This window comes from Zootoca vivipara, chromosome 8 (genome assembly GCF_963506605.1).
Source record: "Zootoca vivipara chromosome 8, rZooViv1.1, whole genome shotgun sequence".
Taxonomy (NCBI): domain Eukaryota; kingdom Metazoa; phylum Chordata; class Lepidosauria; order Squamata; family Lacertidae; genus Zootoca; species Zootoca vivipara.
In genome coordinates this window covers 14,707,923-14,730,900 of record NC_083283.1, presented here as the reverse complement: position 1 = coordinate 14,730,900, position 22,978 = coordinate 14,707,923, and the positions used below count along the sequence as shown (strand labels likewise).

The window sequence follows — 22,978 nt, the reverse complement described above, 5'->3', positions numbered from 1 at the left end:
TTTTATCGTGTTTTTGATATTCTGTTGGGAGCCACCCAGAGTGGCTGGGAAAACCCCGTCAGATGGGCAACACACTAATAAAATTATTATTATTATTATTATTATTATTAATAATAATTTTTAGATCTGGAAGGGACCTGCAGCAATATTGTAACTCGAATCCAACTGTTTATTAGGAAGCATTATACAGACTTGGGAATATAGTAGTTGTGGTCTGCAAAACCGTGAAGAGCAAACAAAGAGTCAAGCCTCAAGCTGGTGCTTTAAAGTTGCCATTCGTCTTGTTAATTGGCCATACTGCACTGGCCAATTTTCACATAAAATTATCACCCCGTTGCTTTTGCCCCCCCAAAATGTTTATGCTCATGTTTTGATAACACAGGCCTTGGATATGCCTTCCACCTCTTGAATATTTAATTCAAAAAATGAATTAACAGAGCTGGTCCTACCATTTGACAGAGTGAAGCATCTGCCTCAGGCGGCAGATGGTGGGAGGTGACAGGTCACCTGCCATAATACCCCTGTTAATCTGCTCTGCATCGCCTAAGCTAGCCTACTGTCTCAGGTGAGGTGGAGATTGTTGCCCCATCACCAGTGTCGAAATAAAATTCAATTGCCAGTCTAGTCAGATTCTGTAGGAGGTGGCGGTTGTATTCTGTATGTATCTTCTCCTTTGCCTCAGGCAGCAAAATATCAGAGCGGGGCCTTAATTCCCAAAGTAGTGGAGTAAACCAAGCCTGCGCCTTACAGTCAATGCGTATTCTTCCAGTGTTATGGAACAATTCCATATTCAATCTTCCAGTGTGAATCATCGTTCGAATATATTCACATTATGTTGTTAAATCCACCCATAAACATGCCCTCAGTGTGCCAAAATTGCACAGCCGCTCATTTTACAGTAAACAAATCCTTCCTTGAAACTGATCTTTCCCGCAAAGCCTTTGGTTTAACACTTTTTGACTTTGTCCCATCCCAGGAATGAAATTGTAAATACTTTTAACTGCAGTTGCACATATCCAATCTCTCTCTGTGCTTCCATTCTTTCCCTACTTTCATGGTTTTCCTTACTACTGGAATTTATACTGTAAACGTATTGGGGAATCTATCTCCGTTTGCCCCACTTACTTTGTTAAAATGCCATGCGAACTGATGACACTATACAGTATAAACAGACAACCTCATCTTATAGATATTTTGGATCATCCCTCCTAGTAGGAAACTGTTCTGCCCTTTATCCAAAGATCCCAGGGCAGTGGACAACATTAAAAACACAATACAGAACATCAATGATAAAAACATAATAAAAAGCATACTGACAAACAGCCTTATAATATAATACTTTGTGTGTGTGTGTGTGTGTGTGTGTGTGTGTGTGTGTGTGTGTGTGTGTGTGTAATTGCACAGTGTGCCCTAATATGAGCACTGCAGTACAAAATTCAGAGAAGGGCAAATTTTGAAGGATGGCTGAGTTTCGGTTAGCATATTGCTTCAGAAAGTGCAAATTTGGTAGATCCGCTTTTAAAAATGCAACCTGAATTCAAGTTCTTCCCTATCCCTACTCAGGAGTAACCAATCCTTTCTACTTCCTCAGTGTCAGCAGCTATGGTTAGGTTGTGGTTTAGGTCTCCCACTTGTGTCTCCTAGATGTTGGAAACGAATGCAGGTCCCTGGCTCCTAGTTCCTGACATTTCTCTCCCTGCCTTGCTGTGTTGTACCTTGCCTGAACTCCCTGCGATATTGACCTTGGACGGTTGCCTGACTGCCTTGGGATCACGTTGGGACATAGATGGATTCTCTGTGCTTGGCCTTGGCTTGTTTGGAGGGTGATGCCTCTGTAACCCGGTCCTGATTGGTGAGTGGACACATACATCTTCTGGTGGTGGGAAACTGAAGACCATTCTGAATAAGGGATGAGCTGGGAACTGCTAGAAGCAGGGGGTTTGAGCGATTAAGGGGTGTCAGGGCCTTCCATAACAAAGTTACAGGCCATTAGCCACGGTGCAAGTGCAGACAGTCTCAGTCCTGCTGATTCTCCTCCCCTCTGACACCCCACTTTAGGAGAGTCCTGCACATTGCTGAGGAAGAGGCCAGACAGACCCAGAGGAGGAGCTCACTCCCGCGACACAGTCTTCATCCGCTTGGGAGGGATCCAGAATGAAAGGGTCTGTTTCAGCAACATCTCAGCTATATCAAGACAAACCGACAGACTCTGTTGTGTTGTTATTTTCTGTTAATAAAGAGCTAATTGCATTCCATGCCCCCTGTGTGTGTGCCTGTCCTGTGGTTGACCTGGCTCCTTGACAGCTCCTTGACAGTATGTCCTGTAGCATCACAGAAGGTTCCCTATCTGGGCTGGTAGTCAACCGCTGATTGCTGTGACAACCTTGGTTGGGGCCCAGAAGTGCTGACCCCTGAGGTGGGCCCTGCCAACATTGATCGATTATTTATATCCTTGGTTTCCCAAGCAAGGCCCCATCTAATGTTCTGTCCCCTCGGACACTGGGAGGTGGAGGTGCTTACTGAAATGCAAGAGATTTGCTTTTCCATGTATGCGCAGTCAACCTCTGAAATCCCTCCTGGAGGACAGCCAAGTATCCCCAGCCAACTCGCCAACACTGCCAGCCTCCTGTGACTCAACTGATACTTGCAACCCATCATTTGGCAATTGCTGCCTTAGATGAATGTGGCTTGAACTGGACAGCAGTAGTGTGGTGCCCACTGAAGCCCAAAGGTTCAATTAGCAGAAAAGTTTACTCTGAGATGGTATTTGAGAGGGTCGGCCTCGTGTCGCATCCCACAATCAGAATGTATGCTTTTGAGCTGCATCTATAATTTAGCTTTTTTGGCATAGCTTCGTCGAGTTCACTTTCAAGGGGTGTGGGGAGAAAGAGGAGGAGCTTTTGTTACTGCACTTTGATCGTCAACTCGGCAATGTCCTGCATTTTCCAAGGGATTTATTTGTAAACAAAACAAAAAAAATCCCCAAACAAACCAGAGACTGCAAAACAGAAAAGAAGCTTTGCTAACTCATTATCCTTAATGAAAGAGATTGGCAGCCCAGTTCCCTGCAGAGTTAAGGAAGCTTTCCGGGGCAAAACGGTTTGAGCATATTACACCGATCCTAGCCCAACTGCACTGGCAGCCAATTAGTTTCTGGGCCCAATTCAAAGTGCTGGTTTTGACCTATAAAGCTTTAAACAGTTCAGGACCACAATACCCTCAAGGACTGCCTTTCCCCATAGGAACCTACCCCAGACCCTGCAATTATCCTCTGAGGCCCTTCTTCATCTGCCTCCTCCATGAGAGATCCAGAGGGTGGCAACAGGATAAAGGGCCTTTTCTGTGGTGGCTCCCTGTTTGTGGAATGCTCTCCCCAGGGAGATTCGCCTGGTGCCTTTAACATCCTATAAATGTGTTTTGAGGCAGGAGGGGAGGTTATTGTTTTGTTATTGTTTCTATCATGTCTTTTGTGTTTTTAATCTTGTATTTTTACACTGTGAACTGCCCTGAGATGAAGGGCAGTACAAAAATTTAATAAGTAAATAAATAAATAAAGTTACAGCTATAAATCTCAGGTATGCTTAGGATTGGGTTGGAGCTCTGTGCATGCTTATGAAAATGCATAGTGCAGCTCACTTTGACTTTCTCTCAAATAAACATGCATATGACCAGGGTGCAAACTGCAGTGAGTAACAACCTCCAGCCTGTGCACTGTGATTTAGGCTTATACGTCCACATGTTAAGGTTTGTTTACAGGCGTATGTGATCTTGTGATCCTTAAGCAAACTCTCCTTGTCAGGGAGCAAAGAGAAGAGCTCAAATTTTCCAGGGAAACCAATGGGAATCTCTTATTTTATTCTCTTGCTAATTGTTGTTGTTGTTGTTGTTGTTGTTGTTGAGTCGTTTAGTCGTGTCCGACTCTTCGTGACCCCATGGACCAGAGCACGCCAGGCACTCCTGTCTTGCACTGCATCCCGCAGTTTGGTCAAACTCACGTTCGTAGCTTCGAGAACACTGTCCAACCATCTCGTCCTCTGTCGTCCCCTTCTCCTAGTGCCCTCAATCTTTCCCAACATCAGGGTTTTTTTTTTCAAGGATTCTTCTCTTCTCATGAGGTGGCCAAAGTATTGGAGCCTCAGCTTCACGATCTGTCCTTCCAGTGAGCACTCAGGGCTGATTTCCTTCAGAATGGATAGGTTTGATCTTCTTGCAGCCCATGGGACTCTCAAGAGTCTCCTCCAGCACCATAATTCAAAAGCATCAATTCTTTGGAGATCAGCCTTCTTTATGGTCCAGCTCTCACCTCCATACATCATTACTGGGAAAACCATAGCTTTAACTATACAGACCTTTGTAGGCAAGGTGATGTCTCTGCTTTTTAAGATGCTGTCTAGGTTTGTCTAATTATTACTAATTATGCTGTTTTAAATGTGTATTTTTACAGTTGACTTTCTTAGAAATGTTTTCTTTTGTAAGATTTAAGTTTTTTTAAAAAAAAAATGTGAACTTTGCTGCGTTAAAAGTGCATCCTGCAGTTGTCCTCCTTGGCAATGTTTTGTTTTGACATCTTTATGACAATATGTTGGTTTCCTGTTAATTATGTTGCTTTGAACGCATACTTTGACTTTCTTCAGGGTTGTTCTATCTGGAATTGCTTTATTTGCTGTTTTAATGTAGGTTGTAAACTGCTTTGAGATCCCTCCTTCAAAATATAAAGCAGTATAGAAATGAAAACAATAATAATCATAATAATATCACACTGCATTTTTGTATCAGATCTATGATCTCAGGACACCTTGGTTAAAGAACCAAGCTACGTATTTTGTAGATATGCAGGATTTTGAACCATCCACATGTATCGGAAAGACAATAGCCTATCCTTGCATATGTGAGCAGCTCTTATATCCTCTCTTGTGTATGTGATCTTGTAACATGCAATTGCACATAGAAAAATAAACATGAGCCAGTGTATGCATGTGCAGTGCACAAACATGCATGCACATATATGCAAAGAGAGATGGCCATTGTCATAAAAAGTATAGCTGCAGGAAAGAGCCAAAGCTGAGAGATAGAGCAACAGGTATTTTTGCATGCTGCAGATCTTGGGTTCAATCCTTAGTGCAGGTGTGGTGAGCTGAACACCCTCTCTATGTGGCCCTTGGAACTTTTATCAGGCCATGCCCCTCACTGGCCCTGATTCCTACCTAACTAGGCATGTGCTCTTGAACTCTGATAATGGGATTTGAATATGTGTAGAAAGGGAATATTTACATTTGTTGCTGTGGGAGCAATTTGCCTTAGGCCTTGTCTATCACTTACACGCGGCCCTCAAAAGATTGCCCAGAAACTAATGTGGCTCTCAGACTGAAAAAGGCTTCCCACCGCTGCCCTAGGGTCTTCGCATCTCTGATAGCGGAGGTAGGAAAGATATCTGCAAAAAGGGTATGGAGAGATAATACAGAGCTTAGGCAGACCAATGGTCTGATGTGTTTTGAGACAGTTTCATTGATAGGAGCCATATATCTATTACCCAGATGGTCTGTGCACTATGGCTCTCTCCTGTATATTAGTGCTGGGGCAGCGGTGTGATTTGCTGTTGGTGAAACTATATTTTGCAGTCGTTGCGTATCCCTCTCTCGGATTGTTCGAAACAATGAGCAGCAGGTAACGAGTGTTTTAAATAGATAAAGATTTTTATTTTTATTTTTTAAAAAACTGGTCTAGTAATGCTGACAGGGCAACGCTGACACGAGAAGGGATTACATCAGTTTGCCCCACCCATGTGAGAGCTCCTCTTCAAATGTTATTGGCAACAAGCCCTCTGTGGTGTTTCTTGTTCTGTTCAGGTATTAAAGACTCTGTAATATAGGCCAGTAATCACAGGTCGCAACTGGCATCTTAAATACTACTAAATAACCAAGTATGTAATTTTTACGGATTGTTCCTGTTCAGCGAGCCCTTTTCCATAAGGACCAAACTTTCAACGAGCAACGAGCTTTGCACGAAGGATGAATCTCATATCATTTGGAAACCTGCGGCCACCAGTTGGTATTGACTGCATTCCCCGTCGCACCTCACCCAAACCTTTTAAAGCGTGTGGAAATGACAATAAATGGCACGAAAACAGTGTCTAGCGATCCCATGAGCCTTTGCAAGTGCAGTCCCAGGAGCCCTTGCATTGACCTTTGAGGCCAATGAAGAGTTGGATTTTGAGCAAGGAGATTTGGAGAGAGTGATTGTGCGCGGATCTTGTAAGTGCTGCTGGTTTTTCAAGGGTTCCCAGAGGTTTAGAGGGTGTTTGCAAGCTCCCTCCCTGCTCAGCGCCTGAAGGCCCCGGTCCTGCCACTCACCACCTGGCCCAGGGCGGGGCCTGAAGGGCTTTATAAAGGACTGTTGCCGCCGCTGCTGCTGGGCAGAGAGGGCTCCATTTTGTTTTGTTTTGTTTAAATTCCTGTTATTTTTTTACCTATGTTATTTAAACTGTATTAAGGATGTATTCTTAGTTTTAGATTATGTTGAAATTGTTTTCTATTCGGTTGTGTATTTTCTGATGTGGTTTATGTATTGTTTGTGACTTTTGTAATTGTGCTATTGCTGTATTGTTGTGATATTCGACTGGAAGCCGCCCAGAGTGGCTGGGGAGACTCAGCCAGATGGGCGGGGTACAAATAAAAAATTTATTATTATTATTATTATTATTTTTCAATGGTGTTCCCAATATACAAAATTTCGCTTAAATGTGTGGTGCCTGGGAATGTAAACCCCATGTTAAGGGGGTGTTGCCTGTATATAGATTGCTATTGTTGTTATTCTTTCTTTTTTTAAGTCACTTGACAGCACAGGAGTCTCCAAACAACTTTCGAAATTTAAAATAAAGCACAAAGATGAGCGTGCTGCCTGTGCCTACGGGCATCTGCTGGTTGCCCACTGTGAGAACAGGATGCTGGAACAGATGGCGCTTTGGCCGAATTCAGCAGCGCTCTTCTTACATTCATACCAGGTATAAATTGCTTTACTTTGTTTATTTTAAGCTGCTAAGGGAACCTTACACTTTGAGGCAGTCCACAAATGCTGCAAATCAATAAATGGGAGCAATCTGGGAATCGGCCAAGGCATCCTGGAGCTTGGTGTGCCTTGTATTGTACAGAGTTTCACCCTCAATGTTCTAGGTCAGGGAGCAGGTCAGAAGAGACAGCGTCAGTCCCGACTCCAGAGCATCTCTGAGAGAGTGGAATACTACTGGCATCTGATAAGCTCCGGGATGCTCAATGCATCCAAATCCAATTCTACTTTTATCTAATCTTTCCCCGCTCTCATCCACTAATTCATATTATACCCCTAGATTCAGAAGGGGGCCTTCCAGTCAAAACATCAACTCTTATCTCCAATGCTAAGCCAAAACCTTTAGCTCGGTGGCACCTTTCCAAGCACTGCCGCCACCCCCACCCAGCACCCACCCCACCCGTCCCCATTTGTCGTCCGTCCATCCCCCCCAGCAATTCGCAATCAGTTGCAGGCTTGAGCAAACACAAGACCACGCTTTGCCACAAATTCTCCTTCTTGGACATTGTGTACAAGTTTCCTGAAGGAGATAATGCCCTTCCTTGCCTCAGAACCGTAGCTAGGGGATCCTGTAAACAAAACAGTCAACTTGAGCTTTCGCATGGAGAACGGTGCCAAAACAGCCACGTCACAAACTCCAAGGTTGCGTGTTATCGGGAGCGGTGAAGCCAGCATTAAGGGAACATTTGTAACTGCTGTGTGACAACAGTAATTGCCATCTTTCCATGTCCTAGAACAGCTGAGGGGAAAACAAAGGAAATATAGAGCCGAGATGTAGCCACATGACTAGACTTCTGTTGGCGAAGGTTGGTTGAATAGGCCCAAGGTGAAGTGGACACATCCACAGAGGAATTTCTCTTGCTTTCATTGGAACGTTTTAATCATGAATTGCCCTCTCCTTCTTCTTATCGCCACTGGTTTCCTTCTTATTTAGGTTATGTGACAGTGGACAGCCTAGACTAACCTGGTATCTCAGAAACTGGGTCTCTGCTGGCACAGATGTGGGTCACATCCGCACAATACGTGGGAGCATAAGGTTGAGGAACACTGGCGTAAATAAACTTGCTTCCATTGGAGAGTGCAAGTGGTCCCCTCCTCCAAACCAGCAAATACTATTCCAAGTAAGGCCACTTTCACAGTCATACTTTTGTGCAAAGAATCCTGGGAACTGTTGTTTGTTAAGAGTCTCTTAGCACCCTTAAGAAACTATGGTTCCCAGAATGTTGGAGGGGGTGGAGATCAGATCTATTAAAGTGACATAAGAGTGCTTTAAATATCTGGTATGGATGTGAGCTTTCAACTGCAATTTCCATCTTAGACCTAGTGGCTTTAACAACCACCCTAATTTTTCTACTTTTTTGCTGCCCCCCCCCCTCATTCAGCTACCTCCTGCTTTGTGAAACATCTTTGCCTGAAGAAGAGTTCTGGAGACCCTGAAAGCTCGCCACATTTTTGCGACTTTTTGGTTGGTCCTAATAAAAGCATTACCCAACTTTCTTTCTTTTACAATTACCAATGTTCCCTTAAGGCAAAGAAATGACTGGTAATTTTTTTTAATGATGTCCTAGCATAATTTCAATGAAAACATATGCACATTTTAAACTTGGATTGCTTTATACACAGCACACATTTAAAACACACTGCTTTCCCTGGAGACACCTGGGAACTGTAGTACGCTCCTCACAAAGCTACAAATCCCAGCACCCTTAACAATCCCCACCCCCACCCAGCATTCTTTGGGGGCAAGTCATGCACTTTAAATATATGATATGTGCTGTGCTATGAAACAGAAGTTGCAGGTTACAGTAAGCCTGCAACTTATGGGGATTGCATCTAAAGCCAAAATTGCGTTCAAGGGCAGGTGGGGTTGCCAAAGTCATTGCTCCCAGAATCCCCACCCCTTTCTATTGTTTTTCTCTTTTTTGCCATGCATGTAAAGTTGAATGCACACAAGTCAAATGTGCTTAAGTTGTGGGCTTACTGAATTTAATATTCTAGACGCAGTGGAAATGCAATGGAAGGAGGAGGAGGAGGAGGAGGAGGAGGAGGAGGAGGAGGAGGAGGAGTTTGGATTTGATATCCTGCTTTATCACTCCCCGAAGGAGTCTCAAAGCAGCTAACATTCTCCTTTCCCTTCCTCGCCCACAACAAACACTCTGTGAGGTGAGTGGGGCTGAGAGACTTCAGAGAAGTGTGACTAGTCCAAGGTCACCCAGCAGCTGCATGTGGAGGAAGCCAGATTATGAGTCTACCGCTCTTAACCACTACACCACACTGGAAGGGAGATGGCAAACTTTCTTAGACTCGGTGAAAACAAACATGCGAGGGCTTTCATGAGCATTTGCACACCTAGTCACGGTAAAAGTAAACTTGCCTGCTCTTTCTCATCATCCTCTCTCCACTATGATACAAAACAGGAATTAGTACGCTTGCTCTGACAACACCTCAAGGGTCAGATGAGTGGCACAAAAGGTTCCCAAACACTTTCCTAGCAAGTGAAGTCACAAAGAACCTGGCGGGCTTCCTTCCTCTCAGCATATGTGTCTCCTCAGTTTATTTTATTACTCCTTTTAAATCCCACCCCTGTCTCTTTGTCAAGTTGTATGCGGTGCTCAGCTCCTGGAGAGTTAGGAATATTATTATTTTTTGTTCTCTTTAAAAAAAATAAAGAGAGCGTGAGAGCGCTGTTTGGGATGGGTAACCATCGAAACTAGAGTGGAGACCAAAATTCCACTTCAAGGCAAATTCGCAGGAGTTGTCCTGAGGTAAATATTCTGAGGGAAGTCAGCCGCGTTTTAAAAATAAGATTACTAACAGTCCTCAGGGCAGGGCAGGGCAGAGATTGCCCTCAACTGTAAAGTTGCCACTAGATTTGGCCACGGGCAAAGTTCCCAGCAACTAACCCCAAGGATGCTGGACTGGAGAACAAATCTTCCAGGTGGCCTAGCGACATAGAATCTCTCAGGGCCAAAACGGACACAGCATGGGCTAAAGACCATATCAGCAATTTCCATGCACGTTTAGATGCGGTTTCCCAATTGGGCACAATGTTAACACAAAAATGGCATGTGGCTAAGAGCAGGGGGAGATTTAGGGTTGTGCGAGTGGGTGTGCATGCTTTGGGAAGGAAGTGTGAGGCTCTGAGAAAGTCCTGCCTCCTTCCCCAAACCTGGTTAGCATTTTTCCAGATTTGGCTCTAGGACCCAGCCATAACCCTTGTGCATCCTTCCCAAAGCTGGGCACCTCCTTCCACCTTTGGGAAAGCAGCATGAGGGCTTGGGGTGGGAGACAAAATTTTGGCATTGCGCAGGGCGCCATAGTGCCCAAGTCCGCCACTGCTGAGAGGATAGGACCATTTTGTGTGTGTTTCTGCAAAAAATAAGAATTAGGGTTCCCACCAAGCCTGCTGATATCTCCTCCTTGCGCATGAATGGTTCTGTTTTGGCTACATGACCATCGCCACTTGGGAAACTTCCTTATACCGAGTCAGACTCTTGGTCCATGTAGCCCCATATCGTCTGCACTGACGTGCAGTGGTTGTCCAGGACTTCAGGGCAGGGGTCTCCCTACCTGGAGATGTTGCGGATTGAACTTTGTGCCTTCTGCATGCAAAGCAGATGCTCTGCCATCGAACCATGGCCCCATTCTGCACTCACAGCCTGAGCATTAGAAACAGAGGGAATGAATTTGCACCTTGCGGCGTGTTTGTTATAGATAGTGTTTGTGATGTGTGAACGCTGCAAAGGGTGACTTTTTAGGGGTAGGGGTTAGCAGGCTCAGAGTTGGTGTTGAGAGATGAACTCCAAAATGAAATAAAATAAATGTGAAGCCTTGTGAAGTTCTTATCATGGGGGTTGTCGTTGCACTGCAAAGTCCACAGAAAGTGTTGCCTCGAGTGAACGAAAGGAGTTTCACTTGTTGGCTCCTTTTCTACCCGTGACATTATTGCTCTGTCAGCTAGGGTCCAAAATACGCAGCAATTTGTTTCCCACATTGTTTATCAGGAAAGGGACCCGGAACAGGAGGAACAGCTCAAAGGGTAGCATTAGGATGAACGGGAAAACTTCATACATCAGCAAACATTTTTTTGCCTCCATATATATATATGCAGGGACCCAGGTGGCGCTGTGGTTAAACCACTGAGCCTAGGGCTTGCTGATCAGAAGGTCGGCGGTTCAAATCCCTGTGACAGGGTGAGCTCCCGTTGCTTGGTCCCAGCTCCTGCCGACCTAGCAGTTCGAAAGCATGTCAAAATGCAAGTAGATAAATAGGAACCGCTACAGCGGGAAGGTAAACGGCGTTTCCATGTGCTGCTCTGGTTTGCCAGAAGTGGCTTTGTCATGCTGGCCACATGACCTGGAAGCTGTATGCCGGCTCCCTCGGCCAATAATGCGAGATGAGCGCGCAACCCGAGTCGGTCACGACTGGACCTAATGGTCAGGGGTCCCTTTACCTTTACCGATAGATAGATAGATAGATAGATAGATAGATAGATAGATAGATAGATAGATAGATAGATAGATAGAGATAGAGATGATAGAGATAGAGATAGAGATAGATAGAGATAGAGATAGATATGTCAGAAACTCTTAGAAAAAAGGGAGTGCCATTACAAAAAATCCCTCTGCTTTTCCATCTTCTAAATTATTTTGCCAAATGTTTCCTGCTGCATATTGTCTAAATGCTTCATCAAATGTTTAGAGGTGGAAAGAAGAAATAAGACCGAAATGTATTGTGAAAGTTTCCCAGTTGCTCACTTAGAGGCATGCAAGTTGTTCACCCCAGTGCTTCTTTTTCCTGGGGGCACTCAAAGGTACAGAGTACCGGCACTTTTTCTTTTTCTTCTGAATGTTAAATATGTGGCGCTTACTGTAAAAGCTTCATGGGGAGTACCAGTACTGTTTTTCCCCCCTAAAACAAAAAAGCACTGTGTACACAGTGCTGTTCTGATGCTCAGATGAACATAGTGCCTAGGATACTGGAGGGGAGTACATAGGCACCATAAGTAGTAGACATTTATGGCCTTCTTATTAATCCTCCTCCTCCTCCTTTTCCTCTCCTTCTGCAGTGTCCCACATCCCTGTTTAAATAATTGGTATCTGAAGAATAATTTAAATAATTGGTATCTGAAGAAGTGTGCATGCACACGAAAGCTCATACCAAAATATAAACTTAGTTGGTCTTTAAGGTGCTACTGAAGGAATTTTCTTATTTTGCTTCGACTCAGACCAACACGGCTACCTACCTGTAACTATCCCTGTTTGGATATACCATATATCAGGCATCCCCAAACTGCGGCCCTCCAGATGTTTTGGCCTACAACTCCCATGATCCCTAGCTAACAGGACCAGTGGTCAGGGACGATGGGAATTGTAGTCCAAAACACCTGGAGGGCCGAAGTTTGGGGATGCCTGCCATATATTATACGCCTCTTCAAGTTTTCTCCATCTTTCTATGATGTTTGCTTCTTGCATTCACATAAGCTCTGCTGTAAGTTTTGAATCGTCCACCCATCATGCGATGGGTGGTTGTCCCCTTGGTCTTTTGAAGTCGCAGGCTCTCCATACCGACAGCTTTATTCCATCTGTCTGCATCACCTCTTGTAAAATGTCCTGCGTATGTCCATTTTATAACCTTATCTTCCATGAATACTGTATATCTGAACCCATGGCAGCAAATACTTTGGTGGCGTTTATTAGCAGAAATTTAAATATTTGATACTGAGGTTTTTAAAGGCGACGTGTAGATTGCAATTGTACGCGTATGTTAAATATCAATCGAAATCATTCAACCCCCATTGCAAGCCAGGTTTCATTATCAAAATTTACGGACTTTCAGCTGTTTGAAGTGAGCAAATGAAACAAAAGCAATTGAAATAGCTCAACACAACTGATGCTTCCAGTGATTCCCCCAAATTCAGCTGAAAATGCAGGTGACAACCAACGTACGTATTTGAAGATATGAAATACAACTAATGTTAAATGTTTTGCATTAAGATAGTACAGGAAACCAATGTTTATAAGCAGTGTGCTACTATGTGCTGCTAAAATGCTCCTGGCCTGTTTCTTCCTTTGCTGAGGCAGGAAGAAAGCAACCACAGTGCTGGCTTACATTTACACGAGAACCAATGCTCATGGGTTGTGTTTAGGGTTCCCAGACTCAATAGAGGACGGGACTTCTGTGCCTTTAATTGCCCTGCTCTCTTTTGAGTCTGGAAACCTTAAAGAGAAAACAGCAGACCCTTTGTTTAATTTCCAAGCAAAGGGTCTGCTGGTTTCTCTCTAAGGTTTCCAGACTCAAAAGAGAGCAGGGCAATTAAAGGCACAGGAGTCCTGTCCTCTATTGAGTCTGGCAACCCTAATTGTGTTTCTTCATTCTTTGGGTATTGGCTTATTGCTAATGGTTTTGTTTGGGAGAAACAAGTTAGAAGTACTGGGTTCAGGATAATACTAAACCAGTGATGTGGCTTGTTTCCTCCCAGCTCTACAGCTTGCATGCCCTAGTACACCACCCATTCTGTATGCCATGGATTGTTTCTGACCATAGCTTAATATAATGGGCAAATGGGGTCATTGAAAAGAGAGGACATCTTTGTTCTGTATATTCAGGGAAGTTTTTGGATGAAGGTTGCATTCTCTTTGAATTGCTTAAGTACAATTTCTCTTGAAAATATTGTAAATCAAATGATTGGTTAATATTGCAGCTGAATTTAAAAAAAGATAGTGCAAGAAAATGTAAAGCTTTATATAATAAGAGGTGCTGCATTGTATTATATTAATATTCAGATTATCATGAGAGTGTGTATGACATGTGTGTGTGTATGGTGGTAGTACATGTCATGTAAAGAATGTGTCCGTCCTGAATTTCCCATTATTCACCTTCATTAGATGGAGTCATTGAGGTTTTGTAATATGATAGAAGGAAAAGAACTTCTCTTTCTCCGCACTGTGCAAAACATTTTTCACCTCTGCAACATTCTCTCTTACTAAAGCTGGATATTGTAACCTTTCCTCATGGGGACTTGCTTGACAGAAGGCTACAGCATTAGGGAGTCTTTTGTTCTGCTTAATCCGAACCACACACACTGAAGAATGCAAAACAATAAATAAGACGGGTGAAGGGGTTTTTGGTTGTCACTCTAACACAGTTTGGCTTAGGGACTCCCAGAGAAGCAAATAAACATGCCGAGAGAGAGAGACTGAGACTACAGTCCATTCGGAAAAAAGGAACTACTAAGATATAGGGAGCAATAAATCATAAGCGCATTTAACTGTAATAAATGTCTCCAGGACAAAGGTCTGTCTGGACTACATTTGCAGTTTCCAGTTTGTTTCCGAGGTCGTTCCGAAGCTTTTAAAAGTGCTAAACAGCTTTAGACCAGGGCTGCCTCCATTCCGTCATATGAGCCTGCCCAAGCATTATATCGTGGTAGCCTACATTGTGCCCTCCGGATCACAAGCATCCTGGACAGATGGCCATCCAACCTCTGCTCAAAAACTTCCAATGAAGGAGAGTTCACCTCTTCTCATAGGAGTCTGTTCCACTGCTCTTACTGTCAGAAAGTTTTCGGAACGTTTAGTCAGAATCTCCTTTCTTGTGACTTGAAGCCAATGGTTCGAGTCCTACCCTCCAGAGCAGGCTGGGATGGAAGATGACCTTCCCTTTTTAGGTTTCATTTAGTGGGGCCCTGTAACAAAATCATGCAGTTTGCAGTGCTTCTGTTCAAGAAGCCAGCTCTTCCCCTCTCCCATTTGGTCCCCAACAACATATTATGCTCACTGAGCATGCTCAGTCTTCACTGAGGTGGTTGTGAGCCCCCTCTGCCCCCCCCCAATTTTCACAGGAAGAATACTCAACAGCAGATTGTATAAAAGCATTTTTATTAACTAATTACCTTCTCTTAAAAAAAACCTTATTGGGTCCCTCTCATTAAGTATCTTCTCACGGATCAGAATTGTCTCTTTCCACTATCAATAAGCTATATAACTAAAAGTATCTATGCACACAATCTGTTGTTGTCTTTTTAAAGGAATCTTAACCTAAAGACTGATAGGGAAACAATTCAAAATATTATAGGAAACTGTGGGAAGAAGGGAAGCACCAACAAAACATAGAAATTAAATAAAAATGATTTTAAAAAGCAGTCCCATTTCACATAATTAAGCTCAGCAATGAAATACTTGAATATTATTGTTTTATGTAATAAAGCAGCCTGTCACAGTTTCATGTTTGAGTTCACTCACTGTACATTTAAAAATACTTTTTTTAAAAAAAATCAGAGTTTCTAAACAAATTTACTAGAAATCAGAAGAGTTCAGGAAGTTTTGCAACAACTATTTCACCCCGAGGAGTGTTTCTAATTGAGAGTCTATGGGGGAAAGTATCCTTTCCCACTTTTTAAGGATTTGCTTTTGCACAAACTTCATTATACACAATTCTGATTCTGATTCAAGGGCACAGTGACATGTGTACAGTGGCATTTTCCCCTTGCGAAGAACAGTTAAGGAAAAGGATTGCTGAATGTTCTGCTCAAACGTGTTTTAAAAATGCCAGACATCTTAAAATAAAAAAAATGAAGCTTTTAACTGAGTATGCAACATTCTAGGCTTTAAAAAAAACCACACAGAGCGACAACTGCAATGGTTAAATATGTGGAAGAGAGATTGTACAAAAGCCTCAGGAAGTCTTACATTATGTTACAGAACACTGTACAGTGAACCCCAGCTTTTCCGAGTTTGGCAGTCAGCTTATGTTTAACACACACTTCACGACAGCTATCAAACGTTTAAAATATAGTTCGTTCTGGCAAGATACATGGACAGCCACTGCCAGGCTGTGGATAGGCGACATTTGCATCTGAAATGAGTTGCTTCTCTCTTTGCAAAGGTATTGTAAGGTAGGTGCATGGTGAACGATCACGGGGTTCACGCATGGTTCCGGTTGGACAACAGATACCACGGGATTTCGATCTGAACATGCCTGCTCTGAGCCACTGCAGTGACATGCGCTTAACCATAAAGCAACGGTAGCCTGCGCACTGCTTCCATATGCTCTATCAACTCTGGAGTAGCTTGCTTCAGTCTGACAGGGATGGCGAGCGAATGGAACGTCCGCTGGCAGGGCTGTTGGAGAAGGTGAAAGGCTCTTTCTCTTTCTCTTTGGTGTCGTGCTTGTGCTTGTGCTTGTGTTTGTGCTTGTGCTTCTTCTTCTTCTTCTTGTGGTGGTGGTGGTGCTCGCTGTGCTTGGAAGAGCTGGACTCTTTTGTAAAACCGGGCAGCGTAGGCACAGGAATCGGCAACATGCTTAGCTCTTGCGTTGACTGTTCTTTGCCTGAAACAGAAAGGCAGACGTTCCATTGTAGAACAACACAACACAACACAGCACAGAGAATTTGCCGTTCTGAGGCTCTGGGGGACCACGTGCATTATTATATCCAAGCTTTGCAGGTTTTCCCACTGCAAGCTTCTTTATTTGTGGTGCTTTCGAGATGGCAAAATGTTTGAGAACGTTTTTGCAAGAGATGCTACAGCATCTCTGAAATCATAAGGGTCGCTTTGAAATCACATCATATGACTGTCCATGTAGCTTTCTAAATGCTAGAACTGATTCTCAAGAAGCCTTTGCCAACCTTAGACAATTCAAGATAAATAAGTAGCATGGGGGTGGGCCTATCGCTTGTCAACAGAGTGCATACAGTTGGACGTGGATGATATCAGGCCTAATCTATATCATCTTGAGTATGAAGGACTTTCGAAAGCAAGGCTGATAAGCACCTCTGACTCATAACCTGAATAATTGCTATCAGCCCAAAAGTACACGTTACTGGGCTAGAGAAATCAGTCGCTGAAGAAAAGGTAGGTAAACTGGTTTATTTGGTTTATTTGGAAAAATATACCCCCCTTTTTTTACAGATGGGAACCTGAGGTCGGCAAGAGCCTGAATCTTCCAGAGTCCAACATCCTGTTTACTGTCTCACACCAACTCTCTGAGCCAAAGATTATCCAAGTAACTATAGTCAAAGCACCCACACAGCGTCTGAATATACAGAGAGAGCCTGGAGCAGTGGCTTTTGAACAACAGTCTGAATGGAAAAAGAAACTTAAACATCATTCAAGATTTGGTGCGCAGGGCGTTGCATTGAGGGGGGGAAAGAAAATTTATTTCCACTGTTGAGAACTGCAACATGTTAAACAGGAAAATGGGTTGCAATAGTTCCCTCTCTAAATGGGGCCAATAATTATTTTGGAAGAAAAAGAGGGGAGGGGGCAGAAAGATGGGACACAGGAAGGCGCTGAAACTACATCCATGAAGGTCACAGTCTTTGGACGATATCGTTGGGACTACTCTAGAACAAATCGATTGTGGCCTAAATCCCACACACCAGAAGATAACTTATCTCTCACTGAGATAAACTGGAGTCATACAAAAGATTGCAGGGATCTACTGTTCTAAAATTTGCCCCCAGCCTGTGCAGCTTAGTAGTTGATCCTTCTTCCCCACATGAGTTCAGTATCTTCATTTATGCCTCCAACACAAATATCATTTGTCCTCTTGACCCTGGACTAATGCAATACACCAGCTCTTTTCTTTTACAGCAACAGTGCATGCTGGTGATTATGTACAAACTTTCTGAGTGTCTAATCCAAGTTAAGAAAGTGTTTGCTTAACCCAAAGAGGACCTCCCTAAACCAGAGGTGGCCAAGCTTTTTCAGTCTGAGGGCCACACTGAGAGTTGGCCAACCATTTGGAGGCCACTTGCCAGGCACAGGTGTAGGCAAAGTATACTCAAGTAACTCACGCATGTACACACGCTCAACGCATTCAAATCACACACATACATACCACGAATGCATTGCACACACGCAAACCATAGTTTCCACACATTCAGGTGGATACTTCCTCTTCTGACAATCAGCAAAGGAATGGGGTGGGTGGCTGTCCACTCAACAACTACTTTTGTCCCATCCTCTCCCCCCCCCCCAATGGTTGTGTTAGGAGATATTTCTTGCACTGCCAAGGGGTGCAAAAAATGGAGAGAAAAGCCCTCTTTTTAATCTTCAAAAAAATGCCTCTTCTCCCTCTGGCATCCCACCATTGTAAGAAAAACTCAGAAAACAGGAGGAACTGCTCAGAGAAGCTCAGGAAACAAAGGGAAACGAGACACTACTTTTCCAAGGTGAGAGGAGCACAATCTGCAGGTTGGATCCGGCCTGCAGGCTCGCCACCCCTGCCTTGAACTTCAGGTCACAATTCTGCAAAGTTATTAAGAGCAACTGCTCCAAATACCCCTTTACCTTCCCTGTGCACCCCAGGGAAGGAAAACATGAGGACCTCATTCAGCTCCCAACCACAGACACATCTGCTACAGCTTTTGAGGTTCCTAACTATTTTCCTTCCATGGATAGTAGAAATGATGGCTCTCTCTGTGGTGGCACCCCATGTGTGGAACCTGTTTTAGGGCAGGAGCTGTCTTACTTCCGATTTTTATAAGCTGCTCTGGGAGTCTTCTGGGGTAAAGGATGGGGTATAGCTGCTTCAAACGAAACAAAAAATAATGGATGTTGGGATTTTGGATTGGAGGAAAACTATTCTTGACGTTTAGCAGTAACAGTAACTGGAGAGTCCCCTTTTAGACTTTTTGTGTGGAAAGGAAAATGAAGGGACTTGAGATGTCTGGGGTCAAAGATTGGGAAAACATTGCCAAGCAGATCAAGGAACAGCTGGATACCATCCTGGAGTGAACACTCTGAATCCTTATACAGACGTACCTTGGAAGTCGAACGGAATCCGTTCCAGAAGTCCGTTCAAATTCCAAAATGTTCAACTTCCAAGGCACTGCTTCCGATTGGCTGCAGGAAACTCCTGCAGCCAATTGGAAGCTGTGGAAGCCCCGCTGGACATTCGGCTTCCAAAAGAATGTTCAAAAACCCGGAACAATCACTTCCAGTTTTCGATCGTTCGGGAGCCAAAACGTTCAGCAACTAAGCTGTTCGAATTCCAAGGTACAACTGTATACATAGAGAATCTGAAGTCCTCTTTACCTTTTACTTTCCTTTTTTATTATCTTTTTCTTCTTGTCTTTCCTCTTTTTATTTCTTCCTTTATTAATTTTGCTCTTACTTTTGTTTTGTTTTGTTTTTTGATGTTCTCTATTCTGAGTCAATGAAGGTATGCACAGGAAGGTGATGGATGAAATAACCTGTGTGAGAGAGGCAGGGAAGGGAAGCTCCCAGGTGAGAGCTGGGACGGTTCATTCACTTCTGTGTGAGACAAGGGTTGATATCTACCTTTGAGAAAGAGCTTTGTGTATTTTCTTTTCTCTTTCTTTGTTTTTTTCCTTTTCCTTTTTTCTTAGATTTGATTTTTTAATGTATTATCTTAAGAAGAGTTTCAAAAAAAATCTTTACAAAAAAAAAAAACTTAGCAAAGGTCTCCCTAGGAATCTCAACTATATTGTCTCTTCAGCATTACCATCTCTTTAATGTGCTGGATTTCTTGACTTGTTCTATTCCCAGACAAGCCTCTGACCACATAATTACAGCTTCTGCATTACAGGCTTACGTTGTAACTATGAAACTGTCATCCACAATTCATTGCGTGAACATAAAAAGTGCACCCCTGATGATTTGGGTACACACATCTAACACACTCTAAACCATACCAGATTTCAGAGTCATTTCAAAACACAAGTTTTAGAAACCAAATGCAGAAATACAAAATGAACTTTGCAGCCTATCAAAAGGAAATAACACAATGGGGAATATGAGAGAGCGGGCAAACCCAGGGATATACTGAAGTTTAAACTAAGACCTCCAAGTTGCCACAATCATAAAGAAACTCTTATTTTTTAAGTTGCTAAACAATCATGTAACTTTTCACAGAAATAGCTTATAATGTGTTCAGTGGGTCTTATTCCCAGGAAAGTCAGTTTAGGACTGCAGCCTAGCTAATTTGTACAAAGCACTTCTATGTTACCTCTCAATCATCTTCCATATTACAAAGGAAGGTGAACCCCAGGTCCGCAGCTTTGCAGTTTTTGCCTCGAGGAAACACAATACCGTAAGCTTCAGAGTTGAAAACTGGGGCTGAAATTCTCAGTTACTACCCGTGTTTCCCCTTTTTTAAGACACCGTCTTATAACTTTTTTTCCTCAAAAAAACACACGGTGTCTTATTTTCAGGGGGTGTCTTTTTTTTTAACGGTGCTACAAGACGGGTTTTGTGAAGCAAGAACTGTCTATGGATAGATCTGCTCTGGGCGCCGGTGCTGGAGCCCTATCGGTTGCAAAAACTGACGCAGATCGCAACGTAAAAGAGGAGATACTCAAGCCGTTGCATTGGGACACCTTGCTGAAAAAAAATTGAATATCTCCCCGTTCGCGACGCTTTTAAAGCCATCCCTTTGTCCCCTTCCTGAGCTGACTCTCCAAACATTAACGAACTCCCTCCCCCTTGCCCTTCTCCCCTCTAAAGTGGTTGCCTGCCTGCAGGGACGATGAGGTGGGAAACCTCTTTGCCAAGTTACCATACAGCAGTTACGAGAGGGATGCGGGCAGACGGACAGGTTGCCCTCCTCGCCACCCCTCCAGGCTCCCTGCACTCCACCGGCAGCTCCTCTTAAGCAGTGGGCGCGGGAAGTGATCCTGCCGAGGGATCTGGCTCCGGAGACTATGCAGGGGGTGGGGTGGGGCTGCTTCATCCAGCGGCAGGCTCGCAACTCCCCCCTTGCCGTCGCTAGGGCTGCCGAGGCTGGATCGCGCCCCTTGTCCCGCGCCTGCGCTGCGCGCCAGGTTTTGCCCGATCTGGTTCCGCGAGTTCCTAAAGAACTGCGAGATCCAGATCTGCGAGTTCCTAAAGAACTGCCAATGCCGCCGCCGCCGCGGCTTGGAGGGGCTCAGTGAAATTGCAGCCTGACGGCCCAGAGAAACAGCAGGCCATCACCTACGCTGCAGAAAAGCCTCCAGAATCGTGTGGAAGGGCTAGCGGGCCTCCGGCCGCCGCTCTGCCTCAGACCATGCCGCCCACAATGTTCCGGCGGCGCAGCTCCCGCCGCCATCAGTCGCCCCGCTGCCGCTCTGCCTCGGGCCATGCGGCCCACAATGTTCCAGCAGCAGGGCTTCTGCCGCCGCTCTGCCTCCCACCGCCGCTCTGCTTCGGGCCATGCGGCCCATAACGTTCCGGCGGCACAGCTCCCGCCGCCGTAGTCGCCCCGCTGCCGTTCTGCCTCGGCCATGCGGCCCACAATGTTCTGGCAGCAGGGCTTCCGCTGCCGCTCTGCCTCCCGCCGCCGCTCTGCTTCGGGCCATGCTGCCCACAACGTTCCGGCAGTGCGGCTCCCGCCGCCGCCAGTTGCCCCGCTACCGCTCTGCCTCGGCCCCCTCCCATCTGGTCTCAAGCCTCTCTGAGGCTCCAAAGGGAAGCAACAAGGTACGTCTTATTTTCGGGGTATGTCTTACATTTCGCGAATGCATAAAAACCCTGCCATGGCTTATATTATGACTACGCCTTAAAAAGGGGGAAACACGGTACCATGGTTTTAAATCTTCCACTAATGAATGCATCAGATTTTAAATGATGCCACAATGCGTGTGTGTTTAAGAGAGGAACAAAACACATCCGCTGCAAATAAAAATAAACTTATTTAAAACATTATCCCTCTTTGTTAATTCCAGGGATTGAAAAACAGCCAGCTCAGATGTTTTGTGCCTCCATGGGCACAAAAGGCTCCCCACTGCACAGAGCTGATTTCTACAAGATGGAAAGCAACTGAAACAGTGATGGGGGGGACGGGGGGCAGGTAGGCTTATCCTTTCTGCTCCTCTCACCTGCTTATTAACACCACATGTAAAAAAACAAATTTACAAAAATACATGGAGCGGAACGCAAAATAGATATAGGAACTGCCTTACTCTGAGTCAGACCATTGGCACATCTAGCTCAGTACTGTCAACACTGGCTGGCAGCAGATCTCCAGAGTTTCAGATGGGGGACAATCCCAGTCCTACCTGGAGATGCTATGGATTGAACCTGGGACCTTCTGCCCTGCGGAGGAGATAGATGCTCTGCCACTGAGCTACAGCCCTTCCACCACAGACATGTGCGAGATGGAAGGTTCACAGCTGATGCCCACTTCAACCCAGAACTGCTCAAGAGACATAAATCATCAGTATTAAAGCCTCACTAGGATGTGAGCATTTGCCATCCATAAAGCTCAACCCCTTTTCTTCTGAAGTTCTGTTAACCCACTGAGGATGCAGCTATTGTCAGAAAACATGAACATGCCCAACAGACAGAGATGGCACCAATTGCCTTACGCTTCTAATCCCTCATCGGAAGTCCACTTTCTGCCTCAAATGTATTTCCAAGGTTGCTTATAAACCCTGGGCCTTGGCATCCTGCTTCCCAACATGCATAAACTGTTCCACTTTATCACCCAGCATTCTCTGTGATTAATCACAACGTGTGCCTTCGTATTGTTCTGGAGAGAAAGCACTGGCAGTGCATGCCCAAGGGTACTCTGCTCTCCTTACGGCTCGAGGGACTGAATCAGGTTCTCTCAGTAACTGGCTGAACCAACCGCAGAGGGGTGAGGTCCTTCTGAGTTTGCTTTTGAAGTGATTACTAATATTTCTTGGAAGAGAACAAGCATTATACTAGCCTATTCACTTGGCACCTTCCTCTGGCTTTGGATGTTCAGAGGCCAACGTAATTATTAGTTTCACTGTGAAACAGATGTTTAGAATCAGAGAGGGACAGCTCTCCCTGGGGATAAGGCCAAGTGCTTCCCATAGACCCGACACTGTAAGCCACTACACACACAAAAATAAAAATAAAAGCAGAGAAGGGGGACCCTGTAGGATTTACAGTGGTACCTCGGTTTAAGTACACAATTGGTTCCGGAAGTCTGTACTTAACCT

At 44.5% G+C, this 22,978-nt stretch overlaps 1 protein-coding gene across 2 annotated transcripts in view; it reads right to left on the bottom strand.

Annotated features, from left to right (window-relative positions):
- Positions 1–14,923: 14,923 nt before the first annotated feature.
- Positions 14,924–22,978, bottom strand: part of TAF2 (TATA-box binding protein associated factor 2) — a 56,777-nt gene continuing 48,722 nt past the window's right edge. For both annotated transcript variants that reach the window (XM_035125036.2, XM_035125037.2), the window contains exon 26: positions 14,924–16,392. In XM_035125036.2, the coding sequence (XP_034980927.1) occupies positions 16,139–16,392 (254 nt within the window). In that variant the 3' untranslated portion in view covers positions 14,924–16,138. The remainder of the gene's footprint in view (positions 16,393–22,978) is intronic.